This window comes from Danio rerio, chromosome 4 (genome assembly GCF_052040795.2).
Source record: "Danio rerio strain M-AB ecotype USA chromosome 4, GRCz13ab, whole genome shotgun sequence".
In the NCBI taxonomy this organism is placed as follows: Eukaryota; Metazoa; Chordata; class Actinopteri; order Cypriniformes; family Danionidae; genus Danio; species Danio rerio.
In genome coordinates, this window is record NC_141024.2 from 11,294,929 (window position 1) to 11,304,204 (window position 9,276).

The following is a 9,276-nucleotide window of genomic DNA, read 5'->3' on the forward strand; positions in this document are numbered from 1 at the left end:
TGTTAACAGTTGACATGCTGCTGAGAATTCATTACAGAAATAAACAACATGTTAAAATATATATTAAAGAGATAGTTCACCCAAAAATAAAACATGCTTATGATTTATTCACCCTCAAGTTCTTCCAAGCTTGTATTATAGCTTCTGTTTTCTGCTGAACACATAAGAATATATATACTATTTATATATACTATAATTATTACATTAATATATTATTTTGTGTTCATTAGAAGTAAGTAACGCACACAGGTTTGGAACAAGTGGAGTAAATGATGACAGAATTTTCCTTTATGGATGATTAGTCCTTTTCAGATTTAAAGTAGTTTATTTTTATTGTAATGTTTCAGTTAATCACATCATAAATTTACGTTGTCTTCAATCTAGGGAGAACAAGAGTGTGTCCTTCCAGATTCTGTTATATCAAGGGGATCAAAATGTCAATCAACATGTAAAGTGGTCGTGTGGAAGCCCAAGTGCTGTTCAGGGTACTACGGCAGGGACTGTCTTGGTAAGCAGTGTCTCAATATACTAATATGTGTCATTTCCTTGGAGCTGTAATGGATTTGGAGCTCTGAGATCAATTCTGACAATGTTTTACCAGAGAATGCCTTAGACCAGTGGTTCTCAAACGTTTGTCATCAAGTACCACCTCAGAAAAAAGTTGTCTTTGCAAGAACCACCGTAATGAGCAGTATTGAAATACAGTCGCGTATTAGGTCCAGTAAAGCAGCTAAAGTGTATGCATATCAGTTACTATTATTAAAAACATTTCAATTAAAATGTGCTTCAAAAAGTTCAAAATGGTAGGCTATTGTTTTTAAAAAGTAAAGAAAAAGAGAAAAAACTCCTGGTTTATCAGCACCTGGAAATGTTGCCCAGACCTCATAAATATAGGCTTTATGCCATCATATTCATATATAAATCTTTTTAATAATTTATTTAAGTACATGTAGCATGTACATATGACATATTTGATTCATCCACATATCACTAGAAGGAAGCCACTGATCCACAGTTTGAGAACCAGTGCCTTAGACATAGACAAGTTGCCAGCTGACAAATATTACCCTGTTCTCCAGCATGCCCTGGAGGTCCACAATCTCCTTGCAGCAACCATGGAAAATGTGATGAGGATCATTTAGGCAATGGCACCTGTACTTGTGACACTGGATTTACAGGTGTAGCCTGCGAGTCGTGTTTGGATGGCCATTTTGGACCAGATTGCAACGGTGAGTTTCTTTTCAATGCAGTTCTGCACACCGTCACAACAAACAATCAGTTTTGCAGTTCATTTAACTCAATGGCAGCAATTGTTTGTATGAAACAGCTTCAGTATTTAGGCTTTTCAGCCACACATTATCATAAATTCTGTGCTTATCATAGAATCACTGGAATAAAAGTTTATATATTGCATCCTAATACTGCCTATAGTGCCTGCAGCAGTGATCAAAATAGTAAACACTTTAGGGTTCAACTATTGCTTCATTTATTACTTTAAAAGTAACTTTTAAAACTGTATTTGTCACTGAATCATTGAAATTCATTCACAAATGCAGAAATATTCTTTTTATTGCTGAACCTTTTGATTATTTGCATTTACAAATGTTTATCTATTGCGTTTGTTTTCTTTATAATGTTATTTTATTATTGTTATATTTGTATTATTTGTGTTAACAATGCTTTTGATGCTAGAATTTATAATTGTACTACGTTTAATTCAAGAAAATATCATCTAATTTAGTTTTCTGCTGATAGATTGGAACAGTTGATGTATTGTGTATCTCTTTTTCTAATACGCATCAATAACTATAGAGTTAAACTACAAATGCAGATATGATTTGTTTAATGAACTCCTCTATTGTTTCCTCCTCCTAAGCCTGCAATTGCACAGAACATGGGTCATGTGATGAGGGTCTTCAAGGTACCGGGTCATGTTTTTGTGAAGAGGGCTGGACTGGTCCGCAATGTGAAAACAAATTAGGTACGCAGTCTCTTGTTACTCTTTTCCTTTTTAATTGAAGTACCAGATTAGGGTAAAAACTGCAGTTCCCTTATGTCTGATTTTTGTTTTTTAGCCGATGGTCCTGTTTGCAATCCTGCTTGCCATGAGAAGGGCGTCTGCATGGAAAACAACACCTGTGTGTGTAAGCCCTTCTATGAGGGAGATGGTATCACCTGCACAGGTACATACACACTGTACAAAAAACTAAGTTGACTCAGTGCTTTCAATGATTCAGTGACTCATTTGCTCTTCAGTGTTTGAACTCTCAGTAATGATTAAATCACACTGAACTGAGCTAAACTGAACTGAACTGAACTTAAACACTAAAACCTGAACCACACTGTTCCAGTTACTATGACCATTTATGTGAAGCTGCTTTGACACAATCTACATTGTAAAAGCGCTATACAAATAAAGCTGAATTGAATTGAATTGAATCAACTTAAAATTTTAAGGTAGCAAACTTCAGGACATTTTTGAGTTGACTCAACTTTTAACATAATTACTGCACTTGTCTTGATTTAAGGTGAGTAAACTCAAAAATGTCCTGAAGTTTGTTGCCTTCATTTTAAGTTGAGTCACCTTTTTTTTTCTCACAGTACATTAAGATCTCAATAAATTGATACTAGTCGATGATAAAACAAACCATTCACATACTGTACTGTGATCTCTTCTGCAGTGGCCAATATGTGCAAGTACTGGAACGGCGGCTGTTCAAAGGATGCGAAATGCAGTCAGAAGGGGGAGAAAGTGAGCTGCGCGTGTCTCCAAGGGTTTTCTGGCGATGGTTTTGTTTGCACACCCATCGACCCCTGTGTTGATGGTGAAAATGGAGGGTGTCATGAACACGCCACCTGCACCATGACTGGACCTGTAAGCAAGACATTCATATTTAATATAATGCAAATTCTGGGTCCATAAAGCGTATGTAATGTGTTTTGTGTTCCAGGGTAAGAGGAAATGTGAGTGTAAAGATAGCTACGTTGGTGATGGGATCGATTGTGAAGCAAAGGTGTTGCCTGTCAATCGCTGTCTAGTAGATAACGGACAGTGCCATTCAGATGCTCAGTGCACAGACCTGCACCATGAGGGTATGTATCCTTCATATGCAGGAGTATTGTGATTCTTTTTAATTTACAATGAAGCAAATTATTAGATATTATAATTATTGTTATATTATTAGAAGGATTTCTGAATGTATTTAAATTGTCCATCACTTAAAACGACTACTTAAATTGGAATAATATGAAATTTGATTAATATTTTAGTGCAGTTTTTAATAATGACTGAAATATTTACCGTCAACATTCTTTTGTGCCATGATTTGTGAATATAATTAAAGTCTTTAAGTTTATTTAAGTTATTTTAAGATGTTAAAGTTATTCATTTATTAAAATTAAACAAATCTATTTGTTATTATTGCAAATAAGCCAAATTATTAGCCCTATGTTATATTATGCTAATGGTTTTTAACCCTGTGGTGCCCTTAAAATCTCATCTGTGCAGTCAGCTTAATTGATTTAAAAAGAAAGCATCTCTTTCTCATCATTCAGATAAAACATTAGGGGTTTTCCATTATCGCTCCACCAATGGAACATACAAGCTCAACTACACCATGGCACAGGAGGCCTGCAAGGAGGCGGGAAGCACCATCGCTACCTACATGCAGCTGTCCTATGCGCAGCAGGTGGTGCTCTTTAAAGAATACTTTGGTTTTTGGCTGCCACTAGGGCTCCTTGTCTAAATGTTACCCGGTGTTAATGTTTATCCCGCAGGCAGGGTACAGCTTGTGCACAGCAGGCTGGCTTGACAAAGCAAGGGTCGCGTATCCCATGAGCTTCTCTAGCCCTAGATGTGGCTCCGGACACGTTGGTATTGTGGATTACGGGGTTCGGAATAACCTAAGTGAGACGTGGGACACATTCTGCTACAGAGTGAAAGGTAAAAAACGTTTTTTTTTTTTAAAATGGCTTTTGTGAGGTTTGGATATCAGCAGAATGTGTGTGTTTCAGATGTGCAGTGTAAATGTAAAACTGGCTACATTGGTGATGGATTCTCCTGTACTGGAAACTTGATGCAGGTTCTCTCTGCAACACCGACCCTGTCTAACTTCCTGTCTGTAAGTTGAATTTTAGTTAATTGTCAAAGTTATGTTGTAATGGATGGAATTCTTGTGTGTTTAAAGTTGAAATGTGTTCGGTTTTTTTTTTGTTGTCGTTAAAGTTTTAACATGTTTAGGTACCAATTCTCACCTTTAAACTCTGTGTGAAGTCTAAATTTACTACTAGCACACATTGTAATTCTTCTAAAAATTAATCTGTTCATATTAATCCACTGAAAAAATTAGCCAATCAATTAAAGTCTGACCATTTCTGTATTTGGATTGGCGGTCTTCTCTGTTGACATCAGTTTAATGGCTTCAGCCACTATATTTTTAACCACGCCCCTCTTACAGCTAGTTTGCTATAAGGGAATGATGCAAAAAAAAGCCCCGCCCCCTACTCAATATTCCATTTACAATTGGAAGAACATCAACATACTGAAAAAAAAATCTCAGCAACTTCCGGTCCACACTGACTTAACTAGTAGCTTACTACCTGCCTATTATTAATATATTGGTTGTTTATTAGTACTTATATATTCTGCATGATCTTATTTTACATCACAGGTGTCAAACTTAGTTCCTGGAGGACTGCAGCTCTGCACAGTTTAGTTCCAACCCTAATTAAACACACCTGATAAGCTAATTGAGTCCTTCAGTTGTGTTTGAAACCTACAGGTAAGTGTGTTGAAGCAGGGTTGAAACTACACTGTGTGGAACTACATCTCCTCAGGAACTGGATTTGACATCTGTGTTCTACATCCATAATCCTACCTAATATCTACTACCCTGATAACTATTGATAAGCAACAAATTAGTAGTTTATTGAGGTAAAAGTCATACTTGATAGTTTATTAATAGCAAGAATTGTACCGTGTGACCGACTGTTCTGTCTTTTTCAGCAAATCCTGAATTTTTCAACATCTGCATCAGGAAAAGCATTCGTGAATCGCCTTCGGAACATCACTATCCAGTCCACTCTGTTTGTACCTGATAACGATGGTCTCTATAGCAACCAGGTGACTCCCACATCCTTCTGCTACACTTCTCAATATTTTGTTTCTATATTTTAAAATGCCATTTCATTTTACTTCAGCACATCACTATGTTTGACAGAGAAATGTAGGTTTGATAGTATTAAGACAACATGGTTTTGTCAGATGATACAGTTTTCTTTTGTAGAATAATGTCTAATAGTACGGTTATCAAAACTGCTAGATATGTTTTTGCAATTGTTCTTTTTTGTGAAAGGATTTTTGATTATTAGTAAAAAACTAAATAAAGAAGTACAACCCAGCATTTATTTAAAATTGAATTTGTGTAAATGTTAAAGTCTTTATTGAAAACATTCAACACAACGTTTACGTTTTATGAACTTTTACGACATTTAAAATAGTTAAGATTTATAAAAATATATGTAATATTTTGATTTAGTCACTAATTCGTAAGAGTTTGTATGAACTATTATTATAGTACTTATATTCGTACACATTAGTGTGATTTGATTAGCGGTTTGGTTTGGTGCCACACCACACAATCATACGACTGAATTCGTATGAATTTGTACAAATGGCATATATGCACAGCTAGTGTTTTTCAGCCAATGATAAACTCCCGGGGAAAGCTTCATGTGACTATTTTCAATTTCATAACGTTCCTATTACAGCATCACTGTTGTAATGTTATTTAAATACATTCAGTTAGATAGACTTAAGCATTTATTTAGTTGTTCAAGCGTAAATCGAGAAGAAAGATCATGTTACTGCTAGCACCATCAGTATCAGCAGGCTAGATCACAAACTCCATTAAAGATACTGGGGTAAAATAAACTGTCATATTTTAAAGACATGGTGGGGAGAAATGGAATTGAATGCAGTGCTTCTTGTCTGGTCTGAGACCCACTTTATATCGTATATCTACAAGTGAAGGTCACTGTTTTTTTTTTAAAGAAAACAGACCTTAAACATGGCGATTTTATTATGTATAGGCAGTTCAATGGAAGCGCTTAGGCTGGCTGAAAAAGATCCTGTACATATACCCAATGGGGTATATGCCGAAGCATGCTAATAGGACTTTTAATTTGCCAGTAACCTGGGTTAAGCGCTTCCGGCGAAGTGAATGCCAATGCAAAATCCGGTGCGTTTAAGGTCTGTTTTCTTTAAAAATCAGCGATCTCCACTAGCTGAGTGATATCCGATTTAAAGTGGGTCTCAGATTGTACAAGAAGCACTGCATTAAATTACATTTCCCCCACCATATCTTTATAATACGAGCATTTATTTTACCCCATTATATTCAATGAAGCTTCTGCATTAGTCTGCCGATTCTGACAGGCGCGTGCGAGTAAACGGCTTTTTGTCTCATTTTACGCTTGAGCAACTAAATAAATGCTAATGTTTATTTAACTGAATGTATTTTTATGACATTACAACATCGATGCTGTATAAGGAACCGTATAAAATGGAAAAAAGTTCACAATAACAGGTCACCAGAAGTGTATTAGCATGGGAACAGCACTAGCTCGACATATACCCTATAAGCCTAAACTGACAAAACATAAACAACTTATGCTTCCCTGTGAGATCAGGTGGATTTATTTGTCTTATGTGTTGACCAGACTTTAAGTGGCAGAGACATAGAGCACCATCTCCTGGATGGGAGGGCTTTAATACTGCAGGCCCTTATTAACGTCACTCATGTCCGAACACGACTGGGCTCCAGTCTGACCATCACCGGTGTGCCTGACCTCCAGAACCCTCAAAAAATGGTGAGAATATCTGCAACTCGCATCCATTATGTCAACACATTCGACTCACATTGACAAACACTGCTTGTCTCAGACCTCCTCAGGATACATCAACGACCGGTATGTCATAGACTCCAACATTTTTGCATCCAACGGGGTGATCCACGTTCTGCAGGGCCCTCTGAAAGCGCCTCCACCTCCAACTCCCTCCTTCCACCCGGCTCATCAGGCTGGGTTGGGCATCGGCGTCCTGGGGCTCATCATTCTCATCGTAGTGGCTGGATTCGTGGGATACAATTTCTACACACATAAAACAAAGCCATTCCAGTTCCACTATTTTAAGGTCTTTGTGTTCATGCTTATATATTATTGAGCTGATAGAAATCATATATATGCATACATATTTGATTTGCTGACTTTTAATTATTCTTTATCGTAATGTTAGGAGGATGAAGGGGAAGATGTCACCCCAACAGAATCCAGTCCAAACATCAGTAATCCTGTATACGACGCTGCTCCTGCCACTAAAGAACAACCACCAACGGTCAGTGAGTCAAACAGAAGAGACACAAACACTGCTCATTCATCTATAGCTGCCATTAGACTATTGTTTTAGAGAATAATATGAGACTACTTTGGCAAACTCTATTTTTGTAACCAATATCCAACCTTCCCACAATGCTGCAGGAAGGATCTCTGTTAGAAATATTTATTATACATTATTAATCATAAACAATCCATAAATTACAAGATTACAAGAACTTGTTTTTTGTAAATACCTGAAGAGAGCATATTCAACGTTCTGTATTGGTTATTTTTACATTAAAATGTGTAATCATGAACCAACATTCCCAGATTTTGCCAAGGGCATTTTAGCAATATTGATATTAATAAGAACATACCTTATAGATAGCATTCTGTCTCTCTTTTATACATTTTTATAACTATAAACATCTTATAATGTTGCAGACATGTTCTTTGTAATAACCTATACATAAACAGATCCCATACAGAGCATTCTCTAATGTTTACACATCCTCTGAGTTTACTCTTACTTATTGATTTTTATCATTATTTTTTTATTAATTTTTAGTTTTTTGTTTGTGTACTTGTGTTGGTGTTTATTGTGTTAAGTGTATCATAAGTGTGTCGTTCTTGTCATATGTAAAGCACCACCATGTCAGAATGAATTGCCCCAAGGGGATTAATACACATTTAAACTAAAATTACTTTTTATACATATATAAATTCTGCAGTAAAGGGTCATTTTATTTTATTTTTCAGAATTATAGGTATTAAAATCCTAAAAAGGTGCATTAAAGTTGATGTGATTTGTCTTTTGTTAAAGGAAGAAGACAAGCATCAAGTGATTTCCAGTGGAGTCTTTGACCTCCTGCAGGACAGCTGAAATCACCTCTGAAACCAAGCAGTCGGTGCAGCTCTCTTTCTGAACACAAGAGGAAAATGTGAACTCCATGTTGCAGTGATGGGACTTTACATGCTAACAGTAGACAGAGAAATCAGAATCTGTGTGTGCATGTGTGTGATTGGTGTGTGATGAGTGTGAATATGTCATTTTTAAAACTTGTTTACTAGCAGTTTCTAAATTCTGTTGTATTAAAGACATTAATAAATGTCCAACATGCAATGATTTAAATAACTGCCCTGCTTAAAGCACAATTTAAGGAAACAAATGGAAATAAAAATAAAGAAGTGTTAAGGTTGTGGATTATTTCCTTCTGCTTTAGTTTTCTTTGTGTTGTAATTATTTGACACATGCATGCTTAATTATCCTGCACCTGGACATCATTTTCAGTCAGGTTGAATGATGAAAATCCACACCATCATGTTGGTCTTTGGGAAATGGTGTACTGATTGCACTTAAGACAGTATACTCGCAATTTAGGAACAAAATATAATAGATTTTGCACCTGAAACATTGGAAGAAGGTAAACAGGTAAGAGTACTTGCTTTAAGAACTGTGTAAAGATTATATGCCAATGTTTGACACATTTTATACCTAAAACTACATGATATATAAAGATGTGTACATCAGATATGTTTTCTATTATTGAATTTCGTCAATGCAAGATGAGTTGGATTTTTTATCAAAAATGAATCCATGTTATTCTGGTCGAGATCTTGACAGAATCATATTTTAGTTTTAATTTCTCCTCTGGCTGAACATGAATATGTTGATACACTTATTGACCACAAGAGGGAGCTCATATTTCTTATCTGCCTAATACACATTATTTATTAACATGACAATATTTACATTTCATCAAGTATAAAAATGTCAACATGAATGTCGTTTTGGAATATAGTCAATAATAGTTGAAATCTCTTGCGGTAGAAACTGCAGATTTTCATCCACTCCACTAGGCGGCAGAAGCAATGTTCAGCTCGACTCAACACGAATCAGGT

The 9,276-nt window shown here is 35.9% G+C and overlaps 1 protein-coding gene across 3 annotated transcripts in view; it reads left to right on the forward strand.

Annotated features, from left to right (window-relative positions):
• stab2 (stabilin 2) overlaps positions 1 to 8,585 on the forward strand; it is a 41,711-nt gene extending 33,126 nt beyond the window's left edge. For 2 of the 3 annotated variants that reach the window (XM_087247213.1, XM_087247212.1), the window contains exons 55-68: positions 385 to 508; positions 1,080 to 1,229; positions 1,877 to 1,981; positions 2,076 to 2,183; positions 2,682 to 2,875; positions 2,952 to 3,093; positions 3,556 to 3,689; positions 3,778 to 3,943; positions 4,015 to 4,121; positions 5,006 to 5,122; positions 6,721 to 6,870; positions 6,944 to 7,192; positions 7,295 to 7,393; positions 8,198 to 8,581. In XM_087247213.1, coding sequence (XP_087103339.1) covers positions 385 to 508; positions 1,080 to 1,229; positions 1,877 to 1,981; positions 2,076 to 2,183; positions 2,682 to 2,875; positions 2,952 to 3,093; positions 3,556 to 3,689; positions 3,778 to 3,943; positions 4,015 to 4,121; positions 5,006 to 5,122; positions 6,721 to 6,870; positions 6,944 to 7,192; positions 7,295 to 7,393; positions 8,198 to 8,257 — 1,905 coding nt within the window. In that variant the 3' untranslated portion in view covers positions 8,258 to 8,581. Of the gene's footprint in view, positions 1 to 384; positions 509 to 1,079; positions 1,230 to 1,876; positions 1,982 to 2,075; positions 2,184 to 2,681; positions 2,876 to 2,951; positions 3,094 to 3,555; positions 3,690 to 3,777; positions 3,944 to 4,014; positions 4,122 to 5,005; positions 5,123 to 6,720; positions 6,871 to 6,943; positions 7,193 to 7,294; positions 7,394 to 8,197 lie in introns of all 3 variants that reach the window. The other variant, NM_001290178.2, reaches the window with a different exon arrangement.
• Positions 8,586 to 9,276: the final 691 nt, after the last annotated feature.